Raw genomic sequence first — 14,554 nt, 5'->3', positions numbered from 1 at the left:
GGATGACCCACAGGAAGGGAAAAGCAAGGCCAAAGCTTAGACCTTCGCTTCCTGCTCTTTACCAGCAAGCAGCTGGGGGCCTGGGGAGCCTCGCCTGGGATGTCTGGGAGACGAGAAACAGTAAAGGCCCTGGTCCCCAGCCTCTCATTCTTCCAACAGGGCACACCCCCCACCCCAACCATTGGGAGATTTACCAGGAAGTCTAATTTCCCTCTTTATTGCTGCCCCCTCACTTCAGACAATAGCCTTCAGTGTTTTCAGGAGAGACCTGGGCTTGTAAGAAAGGACTCAGGCATCCTGGCTCCTGCTGGAGGACTCTATTAGGGTCTGGAGTCACCTGTGGCTCCGCCCTATGACTACAGGACTGGGGTCATCCATTAGGGAGGCAAAGGATCTCTAACTGAAAGGATTTTGAGGGAAGGCATAAGATGATCCCAGCAAGGCCTTACCCTCCTAACATTCTAGAAATCTGATCTCTTCACTACAGGAGATCATTTGGAGGAGGGGAGAAAAGTAGAACTAAGGCATTCATTTCAGAGTAACAGAAAAATCCCAGAGAAAATGCTGGATTCAAAACAAGCACTTCATAAATGTTTGGTGGATGAATGAAGTAGAGGTCACTGGAGCAGAGAGACAAAGGAGGAGAGGGGACTTTGAAGCACAGGGGCAAAATGAGGTAGAAGGGGATGGGGAACAGGGGTCCTAAAGATAATGGAGATGTAAGACTGAGATAGAGACAGGTAGAAGAGTCACTGAAAGTCTGCTTTAAGACCCAGACATTCTGGCCCCTAATCATTCCTCAATCCAGCTGCACCTGTCAGGCCAGGAGAGAAGGCTGAGCAGGGGGTTGAGGGGGGAGCAAAGCAAACAGACAGGCATTTGTGCAGATGAACAATGGCTGTGCCAGTGCTCCCTGCCCTCCTGGCACAGGGCAGGCCCGCTGGGCTGCGGGGGGGCGGGGGGCAGCTGCTGTCTGCAGCCTATGCTCTTGTCCCCCCAGTCTCCTTCAACAAACCCGGCAGGGCCCAAACACCCCAAAGCCAGTTCACCCAAACTAACAGACGAAATGGACTACCTCTCTCCCTATCTCTTATGACCCGTCCCCACAGACTCCAAACAATTCCATTTACTTTATTCTAACTTGCGGGAAATACTGTGGTCTAAGGACTGAAATTGAGGCTGTGTGTATTCACAAACTATCTTCCATACTTAAGACTCCAGAGTTTCTACCTTCACCTCCTCCTGTACAGAAAGCTTTCAATCTGGTTGCTTCTGCCCTACCCCCCACATTTGGAGATGAGAGATCGTAAAGGCCCCCACCTGATTCAGGGAATCAAATGAAATACACACAGGTACATAAAAATACACACACACACACACACACACACACAAAATGCTTACAGCCTTGGGCTCTGAGCTTCTCATTTTAAATTCCTTCAACCTATAAAGATTCCTCCCTAACACACCTTAATTCCTCTTTCCCCAGTTGATTCTCTAGTCTATTTTCCTTCCTTTCTCCAGGCTCCATAACTCCCTAGATTGTCCAGTGTTTTTCTAGCTCCCAGAGTGTCAGCCTCCCCTAGGGAACCCCAATTTCCTCAGCCTTCCCTCCAGGACTTCCGGCCTCTTAGTCCCCTCCCCAGCTTTCCCAGCCCTCCCCCTAGCTGCGCTCAAGTCCCTATACACAAAGCCAGCCACCTCTCTCCACCACTCAGAACAAAGAAACCTTCTCTCTCCTCTTTCCTCACACCCTCAGTTCAGCTTCACACCCAGATGCCTGGGTCCTAGAAATCCTAAGAAGATCCCCAACTCCCCAGCGCCATCCTTTACATCCTGTCTCCTGGCCCCTGACCTTTCCTAGTCAGAAAAGGGGCCTTTGTCCTGGGAAGAAATCAGGCTCAGGGTTTGGGGGGCTGGGGAGGGGTGGGAAGAGAAAGAGGCTTATGGGAATTGGGGAGATTTGTGGAACAGGGGGATGTTGGGGGCAAAAACGTTGGTGATGTTCTGAAAGAAGAGACATAAAGAGTTAAAGTATTATTTAAGTGTTCCAGAAGAGAAAAAGGACAGTTGAAGAGGTAGAGGAGAGTAGCAGAAGAGGAAGATAAAAGCAGAGTTCTCCCCTCATGGGTGACCACAAAAGATGGGTAAAGATCTAGATGAAACTAAAGACCTAGGTACAAAGCACCATCTGCCCCAAACTAGGGATTATGGAGATTCATCCTTCCATCTCCCCCCATTTCCTATCAAGTATAAAATGAAAAGAGAAGGCAGTTAGATTGGAGAGAGACTTAAAATATGTTGACCAAAGGGGTCTCCTTTCTGTAACCAGTTCCCTGGAGGTGGCCCTCCCCTTCCAATAAGCCCAAGCGCACAACACTTTCTAAAGGCTCCCCCTTTTTTTTTTGGCCCCAGTGGGTTTTAGCCTCCAGGTCTCAGTTTTCAATGGGGAGGAAGAGACTTATGAATCCAGCCACCCCTATCATCCAGAAATGGGGGCTGAGGAAGGAGTAGAAGGTGGTGTGAATATAGACAACCCAGGTGACTGGCCTGCTAGATTCCAAACATCACTCATGGAAGAAGAATACTGAGGCATCTGACTTCCAGGTTCCCAAATCTCACACCCTCTCTCCTCCTCCCCCCAGACAGAAGACCAAGTAATTCTGCCTACTCAGAACCCTTTAACACTTGCCTAAGTCCTTTCCTCCCACCCTCTGGTCTTCCCCAACCCCCCCCCCCCTTCCTTTTTAGGGTGGAACCCAATTTCCGTGGTTTCAAAAAAACCTCTCCGCCCCCCTTGGCCTCACTCCAGGGTCTCAATTTTAACGGCCAAAAAAATAAACAGACTTTTGGAGCATAAGCCTGGCCAAAGTGGCTGCGGAGAACAGGGAGAGCCTGCTACTCTCTACTCTCCCTATACTAGTTTTTCCCCCAGGCTGTCCCAACCAATGCCTCTATTGATCAGGACTCAACTGAAACCTCAAGTTTTTTCCAGGATACCAGATCTTCTGCCCAAGGGTCAGGCTCTCCCCTCATCCCTCAGGCTAGCCAAATACAAATCACATTAGATTTGGCCCTTAGACTTGGGAGCACAGGAGAGGCCAGGTGTCTAGGGGCCGGGGAGAAAATACAAAGGGGGGGTTTCCATCACCTTTGGGGGTTCCCAGAGGGCACAGCATCCAAGCTTCTGAGTGATCTTGCTAAGCACCTGGGCCTTCCAGGGCAGCAGGGTGTGGGGGATGATGATATGTCAGAGATTAAACCAACTCTGAAATTTTAGTCTTGGCCCAGATCACAATGAGGCCAGTGTGAGTGAGGAATGGTGTCTGTCTACTGAGGAGGTGGGAGGATTGTCTAGCCTAGGCATGGGTCTTCCACAAGCCCTTTTCCAGGATCCCACTTACTCATGGTAGAGTCAGTCCTCTTATTTCCTAGAGGCTAAGGAATGGAGGGATCATTGCTCTTGGGAAGTGGGTCTAAGGTCCCACAAGTGGGAATTAAATTTACAGCTAGAAAAGGGGATTCTTGGGGAGACAGGTGCCCGGGTTGGGGAAGAACGGATAAGAGGCGAGAGGCGGAAGGCCTAAGTCTGGGAACTTGGGCAGTAGAGGGAGAGCCTGGGGTCCCGGAGGAGGGGGAGAGGGGAGCACACTGAGTTGGGGAGTAGGATACAGCTCTCCAGAGGGTTCACAGCTGGCTAAGTAAATGGAATACCCACACAAAAGACATTAACTCCCTTCCTCAGCGGCGTTGGGGGTGGGGAATAATGGAAAGGAGACGAACCCTTTTCCTCCCCCATCCCAGCCCAGACTGAATGTGAGTGTGAGTGGCTGTGTGGGGGGTGGGGGGAAGGTTAGAGAGGGTGAATCACAGCTGGAAAGTCCATTTGTGACCGCGCCGTGTGCAGTTTGGTCCCGGGGAGAGAGCGCGCAGGGAAAGCCCCCAGCGCCACCGGCGGGGACAAAGGTGGGAGCCCGGAAGCGGCGCTGGCCGGACGGCCGGGGTGGGGGGGCTAACGGTGCAGTGGTGGGACGGGGAAAGGGGCTGCGGGGAGACCCCCCCAACCCTGCGCTTTACCCCTGGCCCACCGCGCTGCCGCCCCGTCCCTGCCCGGTTCAACTTCCTAGGCGCCCTGAGCCCCTGCTCCCGTCCACACCCCGCCCCCGAGCCCCCCTTTCCCGTCCTGGGCCACTATAAACCGCTCCGCCCAAGTTCAGCACCCCAAACCCGGAGGGGAGGGGGCGCCGCGGGCCAGCCCACCTTGATCGCCTGCTCTCGGCTCCGGTCGATCCTCGCCCTTGTGAGGGATTCGATCCGAGACATAATCCGGGGGGGAGGGGGCCGGCGCGGGCGGGGGCCGCCCAGGGGGAGCCGGGACTCGGCCTCGGACCCAGGCGTGCAGCTATTGTCCGAGGGTCAGGATGGGGGGGCAGGGGGAGGGGTCCGCCCAGCACGCGTCTGTATCGGGGACAGGAAGTCTGACTCCCCCAGCTCAGCACCCAGCATCAGTTCCTCAAACCTAGTCTCCACCCCCGCCGGAGCTCGGGAGGGAGGGGGGAGGAGCGGAGCGGGGGGGGGGGGAGGGAGGCGGGTGAGGGGAGGGGGCAGCCGCGCGCCTGCCGAATGGGGGGCGCCCCTCGCCCGGACTCTCTCCCTCCCACCCTCGGAGCGCTCTCCTCGCCTCCTCCTTTAGCCTCCCTCAAACCCGTCCGATCACCCCCCGGCCTCTTCTCTTACCTAGCCCCTTTCCCTTCAACTTCAGGCTTTTAGAACTAGGGGTGAGGTGCCCGGGGCCCACCCCTCCGATAAAGCTGGGCTTTAGGAGACTCGGAGGGTGGTGCGAGGGGGGGGGTGGAGGGGAGAGGAGGGGGAAGGGATCCCAAGAGCTAAATATTCAGTGTTTAAGAAATGCAGCCAAAGGGTCAGGTGTGAAGCGCCCGGTAAACGTGGTCCCTTATTTTTTTATAGGCTGGCAGAGAATCCGTTGCCCCGTCACTGGGGGAAGGCATGGCCCCGAGAGTTCTGGGGCAGCCCTCATGGTCGGCGCAGCCAGACTTTTCTTCCCCGGTCCCAGCTGGGGAAGAGTCCCTGACCTCTTCTGAAGGTTAACATCCGTTCTGCTAAGGAAGTCTGTCCTTATATCTAAGTCCCACCGCTCCTGCTATAGTTTAATTAAGTCTTGTGTTTAAAACTACGAGCAAAGCCTGCTCTGTTCCCTTCACTTTTCCCTTCACAGGCAAGCCCAGGAATGGATTTTTTTTTTTGCTCTTTCTTTGTATCCTCAGCGTTTAGCACAGTACCTGGCCCATAGTAAACACCTAATTTTTTTTTTTTTGGTGGCTAAATAATCCTCACCTTTGAGAGATTCTTCCTGAAGAATTCTTTTGCTTTTAGGAGAATTCCTCTTTGAATCTAACCTCAATCCCTCACCTTGCAGCCTGTGACTGCTTCTCAGCAGGTTCCACTTTTCTGGAGGAGCCAAGAGAAGGCAATTGTATACCATCTGTGCTGGGAATTGGCCTGGTTCTGGTCCATGAGGGTGTGGCATGCGTTAAAGGGGGACAACCTGGCCCAACAGCTAGCTGCTCTCTTTTCCTGCCCCCTCCCCCCAATCCGGTTTTAGCTCCTGCCACTATTTTGGGAACCTTCATCTTTTCATTGGCTGGGTTTGGCTTGGCCTCCCCCCACACCATCAGTGTGTTTTCTCCTCCCTAGCAACCACTTTCCCAGGGTCACTAATTATCTCTATTTCCAAATCCAAGGGCCTTTTCTCAGTCCTTATCCTTCCTGACCTCCACCAAGTCTTTCACACTATTGCCCACTCCCTTCCTCCAAGGTTTTTGCTCTTCCCTGGTTCCAATTCTCTCCATGATGGTTCCTTCTGAGCACCTTAGCAGGATCATTTATCCAAGTAACACCCACTATGTCCGGTTGCAGCGCTCTTATAGATTCAGTTATTATCTATATTCAAATGACACTCAGACCCACATATCCATCCCTCCTCTCTCCCCTGAGCTCTAGGCCCACACCACCTGTATGGCCTGTAGATACGGCAGACTCAGCCTGGCCAAAATTGAATTCACCTTATTCCCCACCTCAATAGATCCCTAGCTTACTTTTTTCTGCCAAGAGCACAACAATTCTCAATTCTTGACCCTCTCAACTCCTGACAACCAGTCACAGTTGTTAAGTCGTGTTGATTCTGCCTCAGTAACCTCCTCCCTCACACTTGTCCCCTCCTGTCCATTCACTCAGCCACCACTCAGTCGGGCGCTCCCTGCCTCCACAGTGCACCTGGGCAATTGCCATCCATGCCGTTTGTCTCTGGGCCTTCCCACTCCGTGCTTCTCTGTAGCCAGTCATGCCCTCTCCACATCCTCTGCACAGCTGCCCAGTCTCATCCACATGTCAATTCCCTGCTCAAGAAGTTTTGGTAACTCCTAATGTGTCTTGCCTCTAGGATAAAATACAGACTGCTGTGTTTGGTATTTAAAACCCTTCCCACATCCGGTTTTGGAGCTCCACTCAAGGCTCCGCTCAAGTACCTCCTCCTACCAAAGGCCTTTCCCTACGACTTCCCCTGCTTGTTATTGAAGGGTGAGAATAAGCATTTCAATGGGGCCTACTAGGTGCCAGGCACTGTGCTAAGTGCTTTCTAAATATCTCATTTGATCCTCAAATATAATTATCCCCATTTTACTGATGAAGAAACTATTAAGTGACTTGCCCAGGGTCATACAGCTAACAAGGTTCCCATTTCACTGGCTGTCCTTTATGCCTGGAACTCTTTTTCCTCATCTCTGATCCCTGGCTTCCTTCAAGTCTCAGCTAAAATCCTGCTCTTCAAGAAGCCTTTCTTGGTCTCCCTTAATGCCTTCCCTCTGTTGATTCTCAACACTGTCCTGTCTATAGCTGTTATGGATATAGTTATTTGCCTGCTGTCTCCCCACTAGACCTTGAGCTCCTTGAGAGCAGGAACTGTCTTCTACCTTTCTTTATTTCCCCAGCATTTAGCACAGTGCCTGGCACATAGTAGGTGCTTAATAAGCGCTTCGGTTTTTTTTTTCCATTCCTGCTCTGAACCTAGAGGAAGGACCAACAAAAAAGGCACAATAACCCCTTACATCAACTGGACCCAAGCATCTGGACTCTGTCTCCCCCAAAGGGCAGCCAAGCCTGACGAATGAGCTAAATTTAAAAACAGCCTGCAAGAGGCCAGAGTCAACCAGCCCCTCTTTCCCCTTCCCTGCTCCGCCCTCTAAGGGGCCCAGAGGAGGGGACAGGCTATGGCTCCGAGTCTCCTCCACAGAGCTGGGCAGGCTCTGAGGCTGCCAACCTACAACTGAAGAACATATTTACGCAGACTTCCCCAAATGTACCTGAACAGAGATCTGAACCCTAATCCTAAATAAGCCCTAGAAATCAGTAAGCCCCTTCTCACCCTTGGCCCCTAAACTCAGACTAGATACGGGGAAAATGAAAGGCGCTACTCATTTCTATCTCCCACTCTCAAACTCTATCCCACGCATTGCAGTGTCCGTCTGTGATCTCTCATGGAGCCTTCCCTCTGTGAAGACAGAGGAAGAGAAGGTGAGGCAATCTGCATGAAATCCAAGGGATTTAGTCTTATTAAAAAACCTGTACTCTGGCCACAAAGATAAGCCATAGAGGTCGTTCTGTCTCTGCTCTTTCTCCCTCAGCGCCTCCCAGTCCATGGTTATTACATAGACACTGGGAAATCAATCCCAACCTACCCAGTGACGCATCTCAGATGAAATGATATGTTAAAATGCCATAGCTCCCAGTATGATGCAGTAGAAAGAATACTGGTGCTGGAGTCATAAGACCTTGGGTCATGTCCTGCTTCTAACACTTATTTGTGCGACCTTGGCCAACTCCCAGTTCCCTTTTCTATAAAATAAGGGGCTCTAGATTTATTGTCCTACCAGACTCAAAGTAGCACTACTTTCTTTATCCCATCCAACATGAGAAACATTCTATCTCCTGTTGGAGAATAGGGAAAAGGGGATCTGGATAACTGGCAACACCTGGTCTTTTAAGCCATATGAGCAGTTGGGCAATGTGGACTGTCGGCTCTGTCCCTTTTACACTGACCCTTAGTGAGGGATACGGGAAAGGAGCTAAGGCATGGGTAAGCAGAGAACGTAAGGTATAAATGAGACCCAGGGGGAAGTAGACAACAGTGCCTCAGATTTCCTCAACAGAGAAGCTTACAAGGTTATTAGAGAGCCTTGAGAGAAGAAAAGCTGACATGAAAGGCAAGACAAGGAATAGAGAGACTTCTAACACTCTTCTTTCCAACTGAGCACTCAAACGGGGTGATGTGGGTCTTATGCCCCACAACATCTCATGACAAGGTTCAGCAACAAGATGAGAGATCTGGGGGTCAGTGCTGGGGCTGAAAAGAGGGACATCAGAGGCTCTCCTACCTCCTGGGCTTTGTCCTAGCCCTCGAATATCTAAGGATGAGGAAAGTATAATTATTGCTACCAATGCAACTCTGAAACATTCCCAAAGTCACATCTTTCTCTCTGTACTTAGTAGGACTTCATCTCCTGGAAGACATAAAAGGTTCTTTCCCTACCCTATGAACCAGGACAGGAAGGGAGAAAAACAGATAAGGTTTGAAAGGGAGGCAAAGTAAATATAGACAAAAGATATATACAATGAGGGAGAGACAGAGGAAGAGAGAGAGCTGAGACAGGAAAAAGATAGAAACAAAAGGAGTAAGCCAGAAACAGAGTACCCTAGAAGGCAACTGAGAGCTAGAAACAGTGAATGTAGGGAAGTAAATGTTGGGTGGCAAAAATTCCCTGACTTATTCTATTCCCACTTGAACACCAGGGTCCCTAAACACCCTCTGCTTTATCAGGACTGGCCTTTTCAGATCCAGGCTGGGTAGGGCCAGCTTCCTCAGCCAAACGCCACCTTATAGGAAGAGAGGAATTCCATTATCTAGAACTTATCTGTCTGTCCCTGAGCCCCCAGGAAGAGGAGACAGGATCTTAGGACCTTGGGATTCCTGATTTCATTCTCTAGACTCTAGAGTCCAGAGGTTTGCATTTCCTGAGAGGAGAGAGAAGACCTCTTTTCTTAAAGGTTTTCATATTCCCCGCTTGTTTCTCTTCCTCCCTCTGTCTCTGTTTTCTTACCTCTTTCAGCCTCATCCCACCCACAGCCCTCTGGTGAGAAGATGCTAACACAATGGTTTTCTCATCTTTACTTTCCCTCCCAACTAGTCCAGGAACAAGGGGGTGCCCTGCCTAAAAGAGCTGCAGAGGAAGCTCTCGTATGTGGTTGGGAGGCACCTAGAGATGCACAAATGGCAACAATCAGACTTCTTCCCCTTCCCTGTAGAACCACACCACCCTCAATGCCCTGCAATACACACAGTTGGGAAGTATGTGTCTGAATCTACATCAGCCTGGGATACAGGATTGAAAATAGCCACAAGTATGTGTATATGTACACATGGATACAAGAAGTTCTGCCCATGGTCTAGACACCAGTTGTATCTGCCCCGAAGCAGGGCTTACGTCCTTTCCTGCCCATCTTTCAGCTCTATGGGGAAAAGGGAGAAGAGCCATATCAACCTTAAGCTTATGGAGCTTTGCCTTTCCCTTAATCCAGCTGTCTACAGCTGGCAGCTAAGGGGGAGGAAGAGTTGGGGAATAGTAGACTGGGTGGGAACGCAAGAGAAGTGAGTTGTTGGGAAAGGCAGCTTGTTTGGCTCTTTCTTCAAAACTGAACCCATGTCCAAAGTCTCTGTTTACAGGGATAGGAATTGAAGGGAGAGGGGAAGAAGAACAAAGATGAAGACCTGGGTTCCCAGTGGTTCCTACCTTGGCCTTGCCTGTCATGCCCCAAAGGAGGCTGAGGGTCCGTTGAAGGGAGTGGCCGGCCCGTTTTCCTGAGAGCTTTACGTCCAGCTGGCTGCAGCTGCCTCCCCAGAGACTGAAGAAATAAAGAGACAGAATTGGAGACGGAGACAGGATGGAAGGAACAAAGCCACCCCCAGAAAGTTAACAGATAGAGAGACTAAAGACACCATGTTGTAAAGAGAGAGAGAGAGAGATAAGAGATGAAGACACCCAGAGAGTGAGTGAGAAATAGTGAGAAAGAGAGGAGAGTCAGAGGAAAAGCCTCAGAGAGAGAGATACCAACCTCTTCCCTCCCCTTCCAGTTGTCTGGACCTCCCAGCTCTGGTTTATTTTATCCCTCTGTTCCAGAGGGTGGCTCTAAACTCCTCCCAGTTAACCAGAGACTCCCCCCATCCTCCTGAGAAGTTAAGGATCAGGGCTTGGCTTCTCTTGACCTCATGCAGACCCCAAATAGAAGCAGTATGGAGTTTGGGCGCCTCAGGGACCATGTTTTTCCTGTTGCCAACCTCGGTGGTTAGGGAACCCTCAGTGACCTATACCTGCCCCCCCTTCTTTGTTTGAGAATGGTCCCTGGGCTCATTGCCAGTCAGAGCTGAGTTTCCCGGGATTTCATCAGCCCTATCCCATGAGCTAATTCCAAAGCCCGGAGCCAGGAGGGGGCTGTGTCAGCTGGAGACTTAAGGGACCCAAAAGCAGAACTTAGTGTTTTAAAGGGCCCCTTTACAATGCTGTCCTACTAAACAAGCCACAGCTGTGGGATTCAAACAGGTGCTGATTTGCATGCTCATTTACATGATACTTATTGAAATCTTCCAGCACAAGGTTTTCTCACCCAGTGGGGCCTCTAGCCCCCTCCCTTCTCCTCTACTGTTCCCTCAGCTCCCACCCAGTCCTGTTTCTTTCCTGTATCCACTGCCTTCCCAACTCTTGCCCCATCCCACTTGTCAATTATCTGAGTCCCTTAATGTCTGACCAATGCTCCAAGGTCACTGGCTCTACCTACTCTCCCTCCCTAAAAGCTAGCTTTCCCAGCCATTTTCCACCCTCTAGCCTTTTGTTGCTGGCCTTCCCACCTCGAACCCCATCCCTGTATCCTGGACACCCCCTTCCTCCTAATTTCTCCTCCATACAGTAGTGAATCACCTAAGTCTCCTCTCTTCATCAGCCCTGGGAGAATGGGTCAAATTCCAAACCTTCCAAAGAGAAAGGGGTTTCTTGGGTGCTTGGAGAATTACAAGCATTAGAAGCAGAAGGGGTGTTGGTTGGGGAACAGTGTTTCTGAAAACAAAGTGACCCCTGAAGGTCACAAAGTCCACCACCCATGACCCCTTTGACTGACCTACCTTCAGATTTCTGAGGGGCTCGTTGAGCTCTACACTCACCCGTTGTTGAAGTCAGGGCCAGGAGATTCGGGTAAATTCTCTGCTAACACAAAAGGAGAAGAGATGTGTCTGGCTAAAGCCAGACAAAGGCACCTACAGCTATCTCCCTTCCCCCCCCCTACACCTTGGATCAGGTTCCCAGGGCTACAGGTGCCTATGACTCCATCTTCAGGGCGGGCACTGAGGACTTCCTGGAGGGAGGTTGAGGGTGGAGTCTGAGCAAAAAAAAAAAGGGGGGGGGAGGGAAGCTGAGAGCTAAATTAGAACACTTAGGAAAACTAAAAGGAAGCTGGAGGTCCAATATCTAGGCTCTTAATGTTGTTTCTGGTAATTGGGAAAGCTGGGGAGTGGATGGATGCGTAGGATCCAATTCCCCATCTTGGATAGAAGGGGAAGTGAGGATTGTACTCTATCTATGGTGAAGACATAGGCTGGAGCTCCAGATGCTTGTGTCCTGAGTCCCTGGTTTTTGATGAAAGAAAAGGCCAGGAAGATGTATATATTCACTCTCATTTTGGACAGGAATTTGGGGGAGCTCCAAAGGCAGTATGGTTAGGGATAGACCAAGTTGTAATGAAAAGCCAGGCTACGTCCCTAGTACTGCCTAGCCCTTAACTAGAGTTCCTGACTCAGATAAAATAGTTCAGTCTGGTCTCATACTTCAAGGAAGAAGGGGACACATCCATTGTTCCCTGCCTACCCCCTTCTGGCATCTTCCCCTTACTCACCATCACCATCTAGATCCAAGTAGCCATCAATACCACTCATGGATACAGATTTGGAGAGGATGCCACAGGCAGAACCATTCAAGGGACCAGAGGATGGATGGTGGGAACTCCGAACCTATAATCAGCCCAACACCCCCAAGAGGTTAGAGTTCACCATTCTACCAAACTCTCCCCACCTTACATCATTTGATTCCTTTCTACATATGGGCCTCCCGGATAGATGCTACTCCTTGCTTGTCTACCCACTTAGGATCTTTCACTTTAGATGGCTGGGAAATTATTATCGCATCCCATCCTCCCCACCAGGTGCAATCCAACTTTAGGCATCCTTAATGGATGAGACCTTTAAGAAGAAAACATTATTTTGAATGACCTAGTCTTGTGTTTCTCAATCTGATTTAGTGTATAGACAACTCTGGTAATGCCAATGATCTTGTGAATCACCCAGTCTGATTTGGGGTGGAAGGAGGGAACCTTATTAGAATCAATGAGACAAATGGCACTAATTTAATTAGGCAGAAAAGAGGAGATGGAATAGAATGCTTGGAAAGAAAGGATATGGGAAAGAGGATTCTACAGAAAGAAAAGGAGGAAAAGTGGAAGACAGCTTAAAAAAATAATGAAGAAAAAAAAATGAGCAGAAGGGAGAAAGATGGTGAGGAGAACAAAGGAGGGAGAGGAGAGGAAAGAAGGAAGGGAAGGATGAGAGATGAAAATGGGGAATATATACTCAAACACTGGTTGAGGGATGCAGGTGTCAGGGATAGCACTGCTACCTGGCTATCCTCCTTAGCCATGGCTTCCTTTTACAAATGAAAGCAAGGCTAGATTACCCTTTGGCTGTTTGGGAGATAAACTATGACAAGGCTTTGAAAAGACCTAGGTATCCCCAGGTCTGGAAGGGGAGAAGGGGCAGAAAAGTTGGGAGGATGGGGCACTTGGGCCCCAGACTGGATAAGGTCCCAATGGTTGCAGCAACCAAAGAATCTGATGTGGAAAATGCAACTAGGCTTTCCTGAAGCTGGCTGCCCTCCCCCTCCTCCGATTTAGATTTCCAACAAATTAAGCATCTTGTCTTGATGAGGAAACCCTCAATGAGCTAGATTGTTTCTCTAATTCCCAAACACTGGGTTAGTGAAGAGCTGAGGTGGGGTAGCACAGGACAGGAAAGGCTCTAGGTACATTGGCCAGACAGAGGTGGCAGAAATGATAGGTTCTCCCCTACCTAGTGGACCACTACTATTTAACTACTATTGTTTATCAGGGTCCCAGATACCTAGGCTTACCTACATAATACTCATAAAGTGCACTCATAGTTAAGAAGGAAGGCGTTTGTTTCAAAAGCAACAAGGGGACTTGGGGGTCCACAGTTGAAAGGGCCACAAAAAGGGGGGCCGTTTCATACCTCTGGGAAGGAAATCCATCTGTTTTGGAGAAGTTCCTCACCCTTCAAATTGTGGGTGATTTAGGAAGCAAAAGATTAGAGCAATCAGTAGATGAAATCAATGACAGAGAGACTCATACACAGACAGGAAGCATAGAGGCCCAGAAAGATCCAGAGAAAATAGACACAACGGAGAAGGATACGGAAAATTGCCGGGATGGGGGTGGAGGCAGGAAGTAGAATGGAATGGAAAGAGCCCAGCCCTGCTACTTAGTAGATGTGACCTTGGGCCTCTATAAAATGAGGGGCTAGACCCCAAAACTTCTAAGCTACTTTCTAGCCTTAACTACTCAATCCCTATTAGATGAAGAGATAGAGAGACAAGGTAGAGGGAGACAAATGGGCACAACCTCTGACAAAAGCCCAGAAAGGTATAAGATAATCAGTGTTTTGAGGAGGGGAGTGGGGAAGAGGCAGATGGTGCCGTAGTGGGGGGGGTAAGTGCCCAGTGCCCATGGAGAGGAGTCTATCCATACCAGGTACTGGGACTGGGGACTCTGGTCCTGTAGCTTCAGAAGTGTCTCCAGCTCCTCCTGACTTTGAAGTACTGGAATTCTCCGGGGGTCCCTGGGCCCCAGTTTTTGTAGGTTCCTGCTGAAACACATTTTCACTTTACTAACAATATTCCTTAGCACCATGCATACCCAGCACTTGGAGAGATACCAACCAGCACCAGATCAATAAACAAGGCATTTATTAAGGTCTTACATACAAAAGAAAAAAGCAAAAAACAGTCCCTGCCTCAAGGAGCTTACATTCTAGTGGAGGAGACAAAAACCTATTTAGTATACAAAAGATAGTTACACTAGATGGAGGAGGGGATAGCCCAGGAAAGGTCGGCTGCACAAGGTGGCACTTGAGCTGAGTCTTGAAGAAAGTCAGGGATTCCAAGAGGTACAAGTGAGGTGAGGGGGCACATTCTAGGCCCAAAGAAGGGGTAAAGGGCAGGTACTGCAAGAGCATGCACACAAGGCAAGCATCTTGTGTAAGGAGCATCAAGGAGTCCAGGAGTGGAGGGAAGGGAGTAATGTGTAATCAGACTGGAAAGACAGGAAGGGGCCAGGCTATGAACTGCACTGCCCGAGTTAATCCCTAGCTAGA

The 14,554-nt window shown here is 50.0% G+C and overlaps 1 protein-coding gene across 6 annotated transcripts in view; it reads right to left on the bottom strand.

Annotated features, from left to right (window-relative positions):
• The window catches only part of ARHGEF2 (Rho/Rac guanine nucleotide exchange factor 2), a 41,982-nt gene that overhangs the window by 19,325 nt on the left and 8,103 nt on the right, over nt 1-14,554 (bottom strand). For 2 of the 6 annotated variants that reach the window (XM_036755146.1, XM_036755147.1), the window contains exons 3-6: nt 13,930-14,047; nt 12,010-12,124; nt 11,282-11,324; nt 9,861-9,972 (exon numbers count right to left, since the gene is read on the bottom strand). In XM_036755146.1, the coding sequence (XP_036611041.1) occupies nt 9,861-9,972; nt 11,282-11,324; nt 12,010-12,124; nt 13,930-14,047 (388 nt within the window). Of the gene's footprint in view, nt 1-4,257; nt 4,360-9,860; nt 9,973-10,182; nt 10,400-11,281; nt 11,325-12,009; nt 12,125-13,929; nt 14,048-14,554 lie in introns of those variants that run through there. The other 4 variants (XM_036755148.1, XM_036755149.1, XM_036755151.1 and 1 more) reach the window with 4 other exon arrangements.

The sequence above is a fragment of the Trichosurus vulpecula genome, chromosome 4 (assembly GCF_011100635.1).
Source record: "Trichosurus vulpecula isolate mTriVul1 chromosome 4, mTriVul1.pri, whole genome shotgun sequence".
NCBI classification, from domain to species: Eukaryota; Metazoa; Chordata; class Mammalia; order Diprotodontia; family Phalangeridae; genus Trichosurus; species Trichosurus vulpecula.
This window is presented reverse-complemented; position numbering and strand designations above follow the sequence as displayed.